This window comes from Poecilia formosa, unplaced genomic scaffold (assembly GCF_000485575.1).
Source record: "Poecilia formosa unplaced genomic scaffold, Poecilia_formosa-5.1.2 Scaffold800, whole genome shotgun sequence".
NCBI classification, from domain to species: domain Eukaryota; kingdom Metazoa; phylum Chordata; class Actinopteri; order Cyprinodontiformes; family Poeciliidae; genus Poecilia; species Poecilia formosa.
The window spans coordinates 63,264-79,231 of NW_006800739.1; the positions used below are offsets into that span (position 1 = coordinate 63,264).

Here is a 15,968-nt window from a genome sequence, read left to right on the forward strand (position 1 = left end):
AGTCTTATTCAACCCCCTTCAAATAAAGTGTTATCGACAATTTTTATGCTATTACTTAACAATGGTCTCAAAATGACAATATTATCGTTAATCACAATAATTTGTAATTGTGATAGGCAGGACATGAAATATCTCATTCACTTTTAAAAAAAAACCACAGCAAAAAAAGTTGCTATAAAACACACCTCAGAACAGGGATAAACAATGAGTCTGTGGTGCCTACAATCACAAGGAATTCAGATCAAAGCATTGCAGTTCCACTTTATATGGACCATAAGTGATTGATTTACATGTAAAAAGCGAGGATTTAAAAGCATGATATATACTCTTTAAAATAGCATTGCTCAAGTGGAAGCAAAAAGTACAGTAAAACTACTTCCAGAAGTATATGTTTTGCAACAACTTCTAATTATGTCCAAGTGTGATTGAGAGTCATTGCTTTTGGGCTCTTAATCTCAAATTTGGAGGAACAGATGAGTTTTCTTTCGTGAAAAATTTCTTCAATCTATTTGTCTATACTCCGAACCGAACTTGGAAATAAATCTTTTCAGTTTTCTGCTTCATCTTCTTGGAACTAGTTGCAGAAATACTTATAGGGACTCTATATGACTATATGGCTCTACATGTTTTTATGGCTGTTTTTATTTATAGAGGGAAAAATGAAAGAAGTAATGTAAAGAGACATACATTTTCAGACAAACGCCAGTCTGAAAGTCATGGAGTGGCCAAGCTAGAGTCCAGACTTGAATCTGATTAAACATCTCGGAGAGATCTGAACATGTCTGCACAGACATCTCCCATCCAACCTGATGGAACTGGAGAAGAACTGCAAAGAAGAATGGGTGAAACTGCCTAAAGATAGCTGAGCTAAGCTTGTGGCATTGGATTCAAAAAGATTTGATCCCAAAATGAAGTTAAATGTCATTGTAACTCATATGAATTTGAATTCTTCAAAGAATTATTGTAGATAGTGATGGCTGTTGACAGGAAAGCTCTGCCAAGATCTGCGGATTGTATTACAGTGAATTTGAAGAAGCCTTTGACTGAAGACACTGTGGAGACTAAGGGTTCTCCACAATTTTCTTGATTTTACGACAAATCCTTTTTTGCATTGTCATCTCAGAGGTTCCACAGTCGTTCCAGAACAGAACCAGAACAGAACCAGCCTTCTTTATCAGGCTGTTGTGCCTTTTTTGGTCTCTGATGCTGCTGCCTCAACAGATGACAGCAGAAGAGATAAAACTCTCAACAACAGACTTATAGAAGATCTGAAGCATCTTGATACAAACTGTGAAGGATCTCAGCTTCCTTCCAGAGGAAGTCTAGTCTGCTTTGTCTCTTCTTATAGACTCTTCACTGTTGCATCTCCAGTTCAGATTGTTGTTGAGATGAACACTGATGAACCACCTCCATTTCTTCTCCCATGATGGAAACAGGATTTGATCTAACTCTGTTTCTCCTGATATCTGCAATCATCTCCTTTGTTTTGTTCATATTCAAGATGAGATGACTGTTCCCACATACTCAGCCTCTTGTCCATCTCTGATATACCCAACAACTGCAGAGTCATTTAAGTATTTCTGTAGATGACAGAAGTCGGATTTGTGCTGGAAGTGTGAAGTGTATAGAGTGAAAAGAATAGTGAGAGTACAGTTCCCTGTGGTGCTCCTGTGATGCTGACCACCTGGTTAGACACACAGTCCTTCAGTCTCACAAACTGTGGTCTGTTTATTAGGTAGTCATATATAGATCGAGGCGATTGTTAAGGCTCTGTGAGAAACTCCAGAAGACACAGGATGAGTCCTGTGTCTTCTGGAGTTTCTCACAAATCAGATCAGGTTGCATTGAGTGAGATACACTGGAGAAATCAAACAACATGATCCTCATGGTGCTGCCTGCTTTGTCCAGATGACAGTGGGTTTTGCTGAAGCAGTGTAGGATAGTGTCTTCAACTCCAAATCCATCGCAATAAGCAAACTGCAGGGGGTCTTGATATGCGCTTATTTGCTTACTCAAGTGAGCCAACAGGAGTCTCTCCAAGACCTTCATGATGTGGGATGTCAGGTCATTGATCAGTCAGTGATGACTGATGGGTGAGTTTCCTTTGGTATTGGAACCAAAGGGAGCAGCAACATCTCCTGATTTGGTCCTGATTCTGCTTCCACAAGACAAACTTTCGGAAGCAGAAGAGTCCATGACTGAGGTGGAAGATGGACAGGAAAGCTGTGGGTCAGAGGAAGGTGGGATGTCTGTTTGTGTGGGGGCACGAGATGATGATGATGATGAGCTTGTCCCTGAACTGAACCTTCTGTAGAAGATGTTCAGCTTAATTGCTCTGTTCAGACTTCCATTAAAAGCCCATTTCAATTTTCCTTGAAAAATTGTAACTGATGAATTATTTCTGTTTTGTACATTAAAGGTACTACCTGTGTCTGCAGCTGCGGAAAGACATCCTACAGGGACGTCTTCCTTGCTCATTTGTTACCCTGGCTCTGCTAGGTTCCTATGCCTTGCAGTCAGAGCTGGGTGAGTATGACCCTGAGGTGCACGGCAATGATTATGCTAAGGAGATGAAAATGGCCTCAGGTCAGACAAAGGAGCTGGAGGACAAAATGATGGAGCTGCATCGTACATATAGGTGAGATTACGGTCTAAGTCAACCAGTGATGGAAATGGTTTTTACATTCTCAAATTATTATCCACTTTATTTCTATGTCTTTTTAATGGTCTGACTGCATTTTATTATCTGAGGCACTTTAATAGTATTGTTCAACACTGTTCTTTGATTTCTGCAGTGTATCTAACACAATACAGCGCATCATTAATGAATGACTCATTCATTAATAATGTAGAACGATATATTTTGTTTTTCCCATTTTTCAATGTATAAATTGTTACATTTCTATTTCTTTCTTTTGGCAGGATAATGTGTCCAGCTCAGGCAGACCTGATGTTTTTGGAGAATGCCAAAAAACTCTCTATGTATGGGGTGGACCTTCACCAGGCTAAGGTGAGCTGAAGTGGGCTTTTCAGTCTCAGTTTCCCCAACATTCATGTACAAGTCATACAATAACAAATGCAAGAGGAAACTGGCCCACTTGGCTGCCGCTTCCCTATCTGATTAAGATTGACAAAAGTTTGTTTAACATTACTGGCCTTGCTTTCCTAACTATTTTTGGTGTTTTCTCAAGGTAAATTACTTCTGGATTTTACCTCAGTCTGGTTATTGGCCAGTATGGTGTGGTTTTCCTGCCACGTTTGTGCATAGCTAGCTTACCTGGCATGTTCTGCTCTCCCTGCTGTCTCACTCCATCGAGACTACCTTGGAACAATCGCCCAACCTATAACCGATGATGCAGTTCCTGTCTTCGGTTTGCCTCTTAGCCTTTCTGTAGTGTCTTTCATCCAACACCAAGGCCACGACTCTCTGGTACCCAGGACACACTGGGTCCTCTTTGCAACTCCTTCTGCTCAGCCATCACACACCTTTACCAGCAGACCTCATCACAACTTCAAAACAGCATGGACTTCTAGGATGTCACCTTTGCACTCACAGAGGTTCCTGTTGCAAGTTTGTTTAAAAATTTTCTCCCAAAAATGGTATTCCCACACTCTGATCTCACCATCGCTCCCGCTTCTTAGTGCAATGACTCCACAACATTCGCATACTTCATCTGTCACAACTCAATATAATGCCTTCCCTATGCCATTTCCCACCTTGAGGACACCAAAAAAAGTCCATCAGAGCAGCCTTATTCAACACCTGATGTTTCTCCATCCATCCATCCAACCATCCATCCATCCGTCCATCCATCCATCCGGGTCACGGGGATAGCAACCTAAGTAGGGACATGCAAGGCTTCCTTCCCCCTAGCCACTTTGGCCAGCTCCTCCTAGGGTATCCTGAGGCATTCCCATGCCCAGGCCATATTCTCTCCAGTGTGTCCTGGGTCTTCCTCTGGGTCTCCTTCTGATGGGACGTGGCAAGAACACCTCACTAGGGAGGCATCCAGGAGGCATCCTAACTAGATTCCCAAGCTACCTCAACTGGCTCCTCCATGGAGGAGCAGTGGCCCTACTCTTTAGTCCCTACCGTATGACTGAGCTTCTCTCTCTAAGGGAGAGCCCAGACACCCTATAACAATATCTGATGGCCATAATTCATCAGATACTGTTCCCCCTGTTTTAAACAGGGGGAATGCATCCTGATGGCTAAAAGCCATCCATCATATACTGTTCCCCCACTTTAACACAGGGGGAACAGAATCTGATGGGTGATATTGAGCACTAAGAGGCATTGCCCCTGTTTTAGGTTACACAGAGCTATAAGAATGGGCTATAATAGTACATCTAATGTATATATTAGATACAATATGTAGCAGTGACGTGCAGTGAGGTTCATAGCACGTGAGGCACTATATTTGTAACCAGATTTACAAATATAGATCCCCTGCATGTTATTGTCTATATACGGAAATTTTGCCCATGCAGACAACGCTGGAGGGCAAAAAGACTATTCTTTTACATGCCATCCTTAGCTGCGCTGCCGCAGTAGAGTAATTCCGTTAATTCAATGAAACTTGGAAATGTAGGTATTATTAATTTAGTGTTATGGTCCACAGCAAAGGGAAAAAAAGGTTGAAGTACAACTCAAAACCACTTCTTTCTCGCTTCTTTCTCGCTGGCGTTGTACAGATAGGAGGAACATGCTCCCACACAATGGAAAACATTGCAGTTAGCGAGAGGTTGCGGAATCCAAGGTGAGGCTCAGCTTGCTGCTGCCTCACCAGCTTTGTTTCCGAGCATTTGAATGGGAAATTATATACACATATATATCTGTGTGTGTGTGTGTGTGTGCGTGTGTGTGTGTGTGTGCGCGTGCATGAGTGTTTGTGTATTATGAGAGCGTAGTTGATTAAAGTGAATAAAGTGGGACAACTTCGTTGAAACACGTATGAGCTTTCATGGTGTCCGTAGTTCTCTAGACAAGAACGCTGAACAAACATGCACGTATTTTGCCGCCAGGGCAAGGCGTTGTGGAGTGGCAAGGAAACGAGATGCTGGGGAAACAGTATCTGATGGGGAAACGTGAATCGACGTAACACCGGCTCAAGACCATGAGCTTGGATTTGGAGACACTGATCCTCATCCCGGCCGCTTCACACCAAAGCCAAATACTGTACCACTTTAAATGCCTGCTTGACCATTTGGCAGGCACTTCTAGACTCAAGATGTCACTCTTTTTCAAATCTATATGGCTCTTTAGGCACTAATCAATCAGGCAATCAAAACCAAGAAAATTACTCTGCAGGCTGTTTTGGCTAGTATTTTTAAAGGTATTTGCATTATAGTTTTTGCCATATAATGATGTCAAAGTACTTACTGAAAATAATTATGTCATTTGATACCAGTGCTATATTAATCAACTCTAATAAATGAACAATATATAAAAAAACATGCTCAACAAATGATTGAGTTGTCACTAGTTGGTAGAAGTATCAAAACTAGCCTAATTCAAATTCAATTCAAATTGAAAAATACTTTATTAATCCTAAAAGGAAATGAAATGTTGTTGTTTGTTAAATTAATTAAAAACTCTTCAGAGTTATTGTTGGTGATGGCTTTGGGCAGGAAAGATCTCCTGTCTTTATTATATCACATTTGAAGCAGTTTCTGACTAATGACACTCTGCTTTACTGAGACATTCTCATAAAGAGGATGGTCAGGATAGACCATCATTTTCTTAACTTCATGTAAATTCATTCTTTTCATCATAATTTTTCTGAGGTTCCAACCTTGTCCCCACAATTATATAAGTTTGCATAATTCATATAAATTCTGTTTTAACAAGTGAAAATGACTATTTGCTAAAACATTTTTAATGATTAGTACCAATAAATAAGACATATTAAAATATGTTCCATGACATATATTGATTTTTTCTTTTTTGTGTTATGAATCAGAATTCTGGGAACCAAAATTGCATCAAGCCACGCAGAGGGCATCAAAATGTTGTACTTCAATAGGCTTAACTTTGGCTATGAAAAATTATTATAATATTCCTCATTATTTATTTACAGGCTCACAGCTTTGGGTTTTATTGATATTAAATCTGTGCTAACATATTTTTAGTTTAAAGGAAAAGGCAGTGGACAAACGAAAAAAATACTGCTTTATGTAGTTATTAGATTGAAAGAACTTCAAATCGTGACTCATCTGACCACAGAACAGTCTTCCGTTTTGCCTCACTCCATTTTAAATGACCCCTGGCCCAGTACAAACGGCTGAGTTTGTGGAGCTTGCTTAGAAATGACTTCCTCTTTGCTCTGTAGAGTTTCAGCTGGCAGTGGCGGATGGGACGGTGGATTGTGTTCACTGACGATGCTTTCTGGAAGTATTCCATGCTGTTATTTCCTTGACAGTGGCATTCCTGTTTGAGGTGCAGTGACTTTTAAGGGCCCGGAGATCACGAGTATCCAGTAGAGTTTTATGGCCTTGACCCTTACGCACAGCGATTGTGCCAAATTTTCTGAATCTTTTGATGATGTTATGCATAGTTGATGATGATAACTTAAAAGTCTTTGCTATTTTACGCGGGATAACACCATTCTGGTATTGCTGCACTATCACCATTGCTGCGCAACAATGGAGGAATTGGTGATCCTCTTACCATCTTGGCTTCAGAGAGACGCTGACACTCTAAAAAGCTCTTTTTATACCCAATCATGTTGTCAATTGACCTAATTAGTGTTAAATGGTCTTCCAGCTGTTTGTGATATGTTCAATTTCCTTTTTCCAGCCACTTATTGCTACTTGTCCCAACTTTTTGGGGATTTGTAGACACTGTGAAATTTTGAATCAACATATTTTTCCTTTAAAATGTTACATTTACTCAGATTAAACTTTTGATCTGCCATCTATGCCCTATTCTGAATAAAATATTGACATTTGCCATCTCCACATCATTGCATTCAGTTTTTATTCACAATTTGTTTAGTGTCCCAACATTTTTGGAATCCGGTTTGTACTTTTAATTAAATACCATGATTGTATTTACAGTATAGTTACTACCCAGTTTTGGCTGTCTACTTGTTTAGTGTTGAATATCTGAAAGGAGTTTTAGAATGCAAGACTCATTTTACTGTCTCTGACAGGACCTGGATGGTGTTGACATCATGCTGGGAGTTTGCTCAAGTGGCCTGATGGTTTACAAAGACAAACTGAGAATCAACCGGTTCCCATGGCCCAAAGTCCTTAAGGTGTCCTACAAGCACAGCAGCTTTTTTATCAAAATACGACCATCTGAGGTAAATAACCATTGTTATCCATAACCGGACTTATTCTAACTACACTGAGAAAAATGAATCTGTGGTGAAGTAAATTTTGCTGAATCTGTGAAATCAACAATCAAGTTAGCATCTTTACATAAGTATATGCAGTATTGAGGTCAAAAATATGTGTTCAAAATACAAGACATTGTAACTTTTGTCAGAAAATAAATTGCTCAAGGACTAGTCTGTCTTTTTAAGTTCACCCACAACAACAAAAAACAATCATATTATCTCTACTGTGTTGTATTCAGTGTTTCAAAACACCAAATATTACCCAGAGGCTATCAGAAATCCCAAGCACCAATGGACCAGCAGTGATTTGAAGTACACCGATTAAACAAAGGTTTAATCAGAGGTTTAATTCTGCTCTATGTACTTAAAAAAATAAGATTCAATTCAATTCAATTAAGTTAATGCTTAACTTTCAGGACATTTGTACAACTGATTTCTGTATTGAAAAATAAAATATGCACCGATGACAATGTTTTTTTTAATATACCGTATGTAGGCTAACAAAGTAATGTTGTTGTTGGTGATGTAGGCAGAAAAAAATCATTTTGATGAGAACACTTGAACTTAAGAATGTTGTTTACCATGGAAAAGTCTAGATCAAATTCCTTATTTGTATGTAACTTATAATGTCAAGATGTCTTTGTTATTTAGTTTATGTACTGCTAAACAAAACTGATCAAGTTTGAAATACTTAAATCGCACAACATAACTTCATGTGTTTTTATATGTTACAATAATTTATTTATTTATTTATTGTTTTAGTACATGGGTTTATATGTGACAGTAGGGATTGTCCAGCAAGGTATCCCACAATGCATTGTGCCACCAGCAGCAGCAACTGATTAAGCCACTTTTTAATTTTTCACATAATTTAGTTTTAAGATGTTTAAGGTGAAAATGTAGACTCCAAAGCTTCAATTATAATGTCAGAGCAGTATAGTGCTTATTGGGTAGTTTCATGCATTTACATTTTCATATTTTAAACTGCACCATGAATTGTATGCTTATTTTCATGGAGCCATCTTGAAAAAAAAGAGAACAAACTATTACTGCTTTCCATGTTTTCTGTCAAAGTTTGAGCAGAGAAACAAATAAAAAGCAGGCAGGAGCCAGGAACTGTTTCAATCAAGTAATATGTTTTAAAAATGTGATAATGTTTTTGAGGCAATAAGTTTGCATAATTTTTTAAGTGAAATTAACTATTTATATCTTAGAGTGTACTTGCTAACTTCAGTTATTCCATTAAATAGTTGAGTAATTTATACAAATTATAGTTTTGCTTAATCTATGTGACAAAATTAAGTTCACTTTACTTGGATTTATCGTTTTCATGTAACAAAATAAAGTACTTTAAACAAAGAACGACCTTGTTTGATCATCATAAATAAATTATGCAAATAGTTGCCTTAATATTTTTTAAGTAGATAGAGCAGAATATTTTAAAAGTGTAATACTGAAATTAGTAGGGATGGGAATTGATAAAAAATGATCAAGTTTGTTCAAGTTAGATAGAAATTCCACTGTCAATGACTCTTATCAAGAATTGAACTACTGAAAACCAGTAGTTCCCAGTAGTTCCCATTTCTAGGGATGGGAAAAAAGAACTGGCTCTTGTAGAGACAAGAGCCAGTTCTTTTTTCCCATCCCTAGAAATCAAGAAAAAAAAAATCAGCATTTAACTTTTAAAATTCTGTTTTGTATTCAACAGACAGAACAGTATGAGAGTGCAATTGGTTTCAAACTTCCCAATTACAAGGCCGCCAAGAAGCTGTGGAAAGTATGTGTTGAGCATCATACCTTCTTTAGGTAGTGTATGGTATATTTTAAAATCTTTTCCAAAGCTTTGCTTTAACAGTTTTCCGTGTTTGAATTCTTACTGTTAAATAATAACCTCTCTTTGTGGACAGGTTAACTTCCACTGAGATGGCCACCACCCCGAGAAAGTTCCTGGCACTAGGCTCTAAATTTCGTTACAGTGGACGGACTCAGGCTCAGACCAGGCAGGCCAGCTCTCTGATTGACAGACCAGCTCCCATGTTCCAACGCTCTTCCAGTAAGAGGAACTCACGCAGTCTGGATGGAGGTAAAGAGCTGTACATGTTTAAAACAGTGGCAACGTAGTTAGTGTGTTACAGGAGTCCTTTTACAACTTCACATGCTAGTACATGCCTTGGTAAAATAGAATAGAAACAACCTTTATTGTCCCGCATACACTTTATTACTGCCCATATTTCTCTGCACTGTGTTTTTCCTTTCCATAAAAAACTTCTGTCTCTCTGCTTTCTATCCACCCAGCCCATAGTTGAAGCAGACAAATGTTTATGGTCAGCTCAGCCTTCTAACCAACTTTAATTTTATGATAATTATACAAACAATATAACAGACTTTGGTTATATTGCATTATGTTTTGAGGAAAATTGGACAGTTTTTAAATCAATCAGAATGAGACCATATGATTTTATTGTAATAAATGGGATTCTATTTAAGTGGATATAAACTGTTTACCTTGAGGTTTTTGTTTTAATTTGGTACTAAATAAAATAAAGTATATTGAAATGTACAACATTTTTTGTTTATGATATTACAAAGAATAATTTGTGTGTTATTTCATTAGAATTTGAAAGTGAGGTCACTGCATCTCCTTTTTCCCAGCTATGGCCACTACACCAGACAACAAATCTAATCGTCCGGTCAGTGCTCCTGTTATGTCACCAGTATCTCCAGGTGAGGCAAAGCCATCGCCACTGCTACCCACACTGCTTCGCCATAGCCATCTTGATGGCTCTACACCCAAAAGCCAACGGCATACAGATTGGAAGAGGGAGCTAAAGACAGAATGTAAGCCAGAGCATACCAAGAGTCATAGCCCAAAGCCACAGTCTGCTTCAGAGATAAAGGTAAGGCACATTTCATGGACTTTATGCGATTCAGTACAATGCCAATATGTTTTTTACTGAATCTACTGCATAAGCTTACTGTGCAAAATAATTATCAAAGACAATTATGAAAGGTCATACAAATTGGATATTTTTTGCATATTCCAATAAAATATTTGGAAATGAAATGCTACAAATTATTTATTTTATTGCATAGTAATATTTTATATTTACAGTAACTTTGCATGATAAACTACAAGTGTACTCTATATCATCGGGTCTCATTTTTAAAAGTATGAATATAAATAATGAAATAAAATAATCCTTTGTAAAAAAAAAATCTGCAGAAAGAGCCAAACCTTATACATACATCATAAAAAAAAACATATGGCTAGTGTACCCATGTATAGATTGTAGCCTGGGGTTTCCCTGGAACTAACTAATATTATGAGCTTTATGCTACTAGACTGTTGCCAAGAGAGAGCGAAGAAACTCCCCATCCATGACCAATAGGGAGAAAGAAAAAAAGAACCAGGTTTGTTTGCCTAATGCATGAACACTCAGCATGAGAATATCAATGCAGACTTTTAGACCTACATCACGTCCTTAAAGCTTTTAAATGACTTTAGATAAAGAAAGAATAAAACAAAAACCTCTCTCTTGTGGTTAAGAGAGAGTATTTAGTTTTAAAGAATGAAAAGCAGTATAACCAGTACACCAAATGAATATTGACACAAATTTAATGATTAACTGACATGAAAATTTGGGCTAATATCAATATCGGAAATTAATATTGCTATTAATTTCTGGACAATAACCACTACCGCTGAAATTGCTTCTCTACTTCAGTGTAATGCTCAGAACTGAGGACCCGAAATTTCAGTCAGACACAAAGTAGAAAAAACAAGATCTTTATTGAGGATCAGGGTATGGGACAGACAACCACCGGCAATGGGACAGGAACCTCTGAGGACGGAGAAGCAGGTTAGTGGTTTGTAGTCTTGGGGGCCAAGGCTGAATGAGACAAGCCACTAACCTTCTTAAAGTGTTGTGGAGGATGAGGAGTCCAGGTAGCACAGACGCAAGTAGCAGGTGACACATCCAGGGGGAATCAGAACTGGGGGGTCAAGGGGTTGAGACAGGATCAGCGAAGCAGAACAAGGCAAAGCTTATCTGAGGGACAGGCGAAGAACAGTGGTCAGGGCGCAGAAAAGGGTCCAACACGTGCAGGCAATATCAGGCAGACAAATCCAGAGGCGAGGCAGGAGGCAGAGGTCGAAAGGCAGAAGCAGAGTCGAGTCCAGAAAACAGAAGCCAGTGAAGAATCCAACGTGGGCTAGACAGGGCAGGAAAATCCAAGAGACAAAAAATGTGTTCGAGATCATGGTCAGGTAAGGAGGAAATGCTGGATATCTACTCACACCAAGGTTTTCAAAAATCTGGCACCGTCTGCCTGCCTGAGAGCTGACTATAACTGCTGGTGAACAGGTGGAAGACATGAACCTGATTGCGCTCCAGCACAGCAGCATGCAGGTGAACCAGATGAGCTTGATGGGAGGTGAGTGCTGAGGAGAAAAACAAAGCAGGCAGACGGGCCAGAAACATGACAGAACCCCCCTCCTAAGGTCCGGCTCCCGACGGACCCTTCGGCTGATCAGGATGGAGGCGGTGGGAGTTCCTCAGGACGGTCTTGTCGATGACAAAACGACCAGGAATCCAGGTCCATTCCTCCGGTCCATATCCTTCCCAATCAACCAGGTAGTGGATGCCACGTCCCCTTCTCTTGGACCGGAGGATGCGGTTAACAGTGTAGATGGGGTCCTCATCCGGGAACCGAGTAGGTGGAGGGGGCTTGGAGGCAGGCTCAAGACGAGGTGTGGCGTAGGGCTTGACCTGGGACACATGGAATGTGGGGTGAATCCTCATGGAACGGGGCAGCTGTAGGCGGACCGCCACCGGGTTCACAATCTTGGAGATGGGGAAGGGACCAATGAAACGAGGTGCCAACTTCCGACTCTCCACCCGTAGGGGAAGATCCTTAGAAGACAGCCAGACCTTCTGGCAAACTCGGTAGGTGGATGCAGGGACACAGTACCGATTAGCAGATCTGAATTGCACCTCTGACATCTTGATCATGGCCCTCCTGGCTTTTCTCCAGACCCGTTGGCACCTCATAGCTGCAGCGTGAGCGGAGGGAACCTTAGCCTCCCTCTCTAGAATAATGAACACCGGTGGCTGGAATCCATGGACAATGTAGAAGGGCAAAAGACCAGTGGTGCTAGAGGGAAGAGCATTTAAGGCATGTTCCACCCACAGTAGGTCGTGTGACCACCTGGTAGGGTCAGTGTCACAAAGGATACGAAGTGACACTTTGTGTCTCGATCTCCTGGTTTGCCCTCTCAGTCTGTCCATCGGTTTGGGGATGGAACCCCGACAATAAACTGACAAATATGCCAAGCATGGCACAGAAGCGAGAGACAAATTGAGGTCCTCTGTCTGAGACAATGTCAGTGGAGAGCCCATGGAGGCGGAAAACCTCCCGTGCCATGATCTCCCCCATTTCCTTTGCAGAGGGGAGTTTCTTGAGGGGGACCAGATGGACCATCTTAGAAAACCTGTCAACGATAGTCAACATGACAGCGAAACCATCAGAAATGGGCAAACCTGTGATAAAGTCCATGGCGATGTGTGACCAAGGGTGTGATGGGATGGGAAGGGGCCGCAGCAGCCCCGAGGGTGGGCGACGAGATGATTTGGTTTTGCAGCATTGATGACAGGCTGTAATGAATTTTTTAACATCCTTGGTCAATGGGCGCCACCAGAATTGAGACTGGACAATTTGTAAGGTCTTGCTGATGCCTGGATGACAGAACAGACAGGACTTATGGCAGAACTTGAGAACCAGGTGTTCTGGGACAAACCGTCTGTCAGAGGGGCACGAGGCTGGAACCAGAAGATCTCGGGTGGCATCCCTGACCTCCTCCGCCAGCTCCATCATGGTCACAGTCAGCCTCACTGAGTCTTCGAGGATGAACTCCTCTGCACCACTGGCCCCCAAATGGGAGGATTCATGAATTCTTGACAAGGCATCTGGTTTTGTGTTCTTGGTCCCAGGTGCGTAAGAGAGTGCAAAATTAAACCGTCCAAAGAACAGAGCCCACCTTGCTTGTCTGGGGTTGAGTCGTTTAGCTGCCTTCAAGTACTCCAAGTTCTTGTAGTCCGTCCATACTAGAAATGGTTCCTTGGCCCCCTCCAGCCAATGCCTCCATTCCTCTAGGGCCAGCTTGACAACCAACAGTTCCCTGTCCCCCACATCATAGTTACGTTCAGCACTGGATAAAGTCCTAGAAAAGAAGGCAAGGATGAGTACGACCATCAGTGGTTCTCTGACTGAGGACAGCACCTACCCCAGTGCTAGAGGCATCAACCTCCACAATAAACTGCTTTGCAGGGTCAGGGGACCGGAGAACTGGAGCAGAGGTGAACAGAGACTTGAGTCTAATGAAGGCCTCCTCTGCCTGCTTGCTCCACATGAATTGGACCTTGGACGAGGTAATGGCATGAAGAGGAGATGCTACTTGGCTATAATTATGAATGAAGCGATGGTAAAAGTTTGCAAATCCAAGAAATCTCTAATTGTTTGCGATCCGTGGGTGTGGGCCATTCGGAGACGGCTGAAATCTTAGAGGGATCCATGATCACCTTGTTGGGGGAAATTATGTAGCCAAGAAAAGAGGTGGTAGTGGTGTAGAACTCACATTTCTCCGCCTTAACAAAAAGATGATTCTGGAGGAGGCGAAGAAGAACCGACCGAACATGGCACTTGTGGGAATCCAGTTCCTGAGAGTAGATAAGAATNCTGTCAACGATAGTCAACATGACAGCGAAACCATCAGAAATTGGCAAACCTGTGATAAAGTCCATGGCGATGTGTGACCAAGGGTGTGATGGGATGGGAAGGGGCCGCAGCAGCCCCGAGGGTAGGCGACGAGATGATTAGGTTTTGCAGCATTGATGACAGGCTGTAATGAATTCTTTAACATCCTTGGTCAATGGGCGCTACCAGAATTGAGACTGGACAATTTGTAAGGTCTTGCTGATGCCTGGATGACAGAACAGACGGGACTTATGGCAGAACTTGAGAACCTTGGGAACCAGGTGTTCTGGGACAAACAGTCTGTCAGAGGGGCACGAGGCTGGAACCAGAAGATCTCGGGTGGCATCCCTGACCTCCTCCTCCAGCTCCATCATGGTCACAGTCAGCCTTACTGAGTCTTCGAGGATGAACTCCTCTGCACCACTGTCCCCCAAATGGGAGGATTCATGAATTCTTGACAAGGCATCTGGTTTTGTGTTCTTGGTCCCAGGTCCGTAAGAGAGTGCAAAATTAAACCGTCCAAAGAACAGAGCCCACCTTGCTTGTCTGGGGTTGAGTCGTTTAGCTGCCTTCAAGTACTCCAGGTCCTTGTGGTCCGTCCATACTAGAAATGGTTACTTGGCCCCCTCCAGCCAATGTCTCCATTCCTCTAGGGCCAGCTTGACGACCAACAGTTCCCTGTCCCCCACATCATAGTTACGTTCAGCACTGGATAAAGTCCTAGAAAAGAAGGCAAGGATGAATATGACCATCAGTGGTTCTCTGACTTAGGACAGCACCTACCCCAGTGCTAGAGGCATCAACCTCCACAATAAACTGCTTCGCAGGGTCAGGGGACCGGAGAACTGGAGCAGAGGTGAACAGAGACTTGAGTCTAATGAAGGCCTCCTCTGCCTGTTTGCTCCACATGAATTGGACCTTGGACGAGGTAATGGCATGAAGAGGAGATGGTACTTGGCTATAATTACGAATGAAGCGATGGTAAAAGTTTGCAAATCCAAGAAATATCTGTAATTGTTTGCTATCCGTGGGTGTGGGCCATTCGGAGATGGCTGAAATCTTAGAGGGATCCATGATCACCTTGTTGGGGGAAATTATGTAGCCAAGAAAACAGGTGGTAGTGGTGTAGAACTCACATTTCTCCGCCTTAACAAAAAGATGATTCTGGAGGAGGCGAAGAAGAACCGACCGAACATGGCACTTGTGGGAATCCAGTTCCTGAGAGTAGATAAGAATGTCATCAAGGTAAACAAATACAAAGTGCCCAACCATGTCCCTCAAGACATCATTGACCAGAGCTTGGAAGACTGCTGGTGCATTGGTTAACCCAAAAGGCATGACCAGATACTCGTAATGACCAGTGGGGGTGTTGAATGCGGTTTTCCACTTGTCTCCTTCTCTAATGCAAACAAGATTGTATGCATTGCGCAAGTCTAGTTTTGCGAAAAATTTGGCTCCTTGAATCTGATCAAAAGCAGAATTCATGAGGGGAAGAGGATACCGATTCTTAACAGTAATGTCATTAAGACCCCTGTAATCTATACATGGCCTTAGAGACCCATCCTTTTTGCCTCCAAAAAAAACCCCACGCCAGCAGTAGACAAGGATGGCCAAATGATTCCAGCCTTGAGGGAATCCTCTACATACCTCCTCATTGCTTGGTTCTCAGGAGCAGACAGTGAATATAAACGCCCCTTAGGGGGTGACGTACCTGGAAGGAGCTCAGTAGCTCCTATGAGGGCCTATGAGGGGGAAGGGCTGTGGCCCGGGACTTATTGACGTACCTGGAAGGAGCTCAGTAGCTCCTATGAGGGCCTATGAGGGGGAAGGGCTGTGGCCCGGGACTTATTGACGTACCTGGAAGGAGCTCAG

At 41.8% G+C, this 15,968-nt stretch overlaps 2 protein-coding genes across 13 annotated transcripts in view; one reads left to right on the plus strand and one right to left on the minus strand.

Annotated features, from left to right (window-relative positions):
- epb41a (erythrocyte membrane protein band 4.1a) overlaps positions 1-15,968 on the plus strand; it is a 101,901-nt gene that overhangs the window by 61,933 nt on the left and 24,000 nt on the right. For 6 of the 11 annotated variants that reach the window (XM_016666796.1, XM_016666797.1, XM_016666798.1 and 3 more), the window contains 7 exons: positions 2,420-2,638; positions 2,923-3,010; positions 7,155-7,307; positions 9,052-9,149; positions 9,251-9,426; positions 9,996-10,240; positions 10,686-10,754. In XM_016666796.1, the coding sequence (XP_016522282.1) occupies positions 2,420-2,638; positions 2,923-3,010; positions 7,155-7,307; positions 9,052-9,149; positions 9,251-9,426; positions 9,996-10,240; positions 10,686-10,754 (1,048 nt within the window). The remainder of the gene's footprint in view (positions 1-2,419; positions 2,639-2,922; positions 3,011-7,154; positions 7,308-9,051; positions 9,150-9,250; positions 9,427-9,995; positions 10,241-10,685; positions 10,755-15,968) is intronic. The other 5 variants (XM_016666799.1, XM_016666801.1, XM_016666804.1 and 2 more) reach the window with 1 other exon arrangement.
- Positions 10,761-13,703, minus strand: LOC107834850 (uncharacterized). Of its 2 annotated transcripts, none has more exons than XR_001660674.1 (2): positions 11,256-13,108; positions 10,761-11,185 (listed from the first exon to the last, which is right to left on the minus strand). XR_001660674.1 is itself a non-coding variant. In XM_016666806.1 (2 exons), exon 2 carries the CDS (start codon positions 12,740-12,742, stop codon positions 11,840-11,842), a length of 903 nt encoding a protein of 300 aa, XP_016522292.1. In that variant the 5' UTR covers positions 12,743-12,834; positions 13,381-13,703; the 3' UTR covers positions 11,115-11,839. The 2 variants fall into 2 exon arrangements, 1 of the variants encoding a protein (XP_016522292.1); XM_016666806.1 differs by adding an exon at positions 13,381-13,703 and having other exon boundaries at positions 11,115-12,834.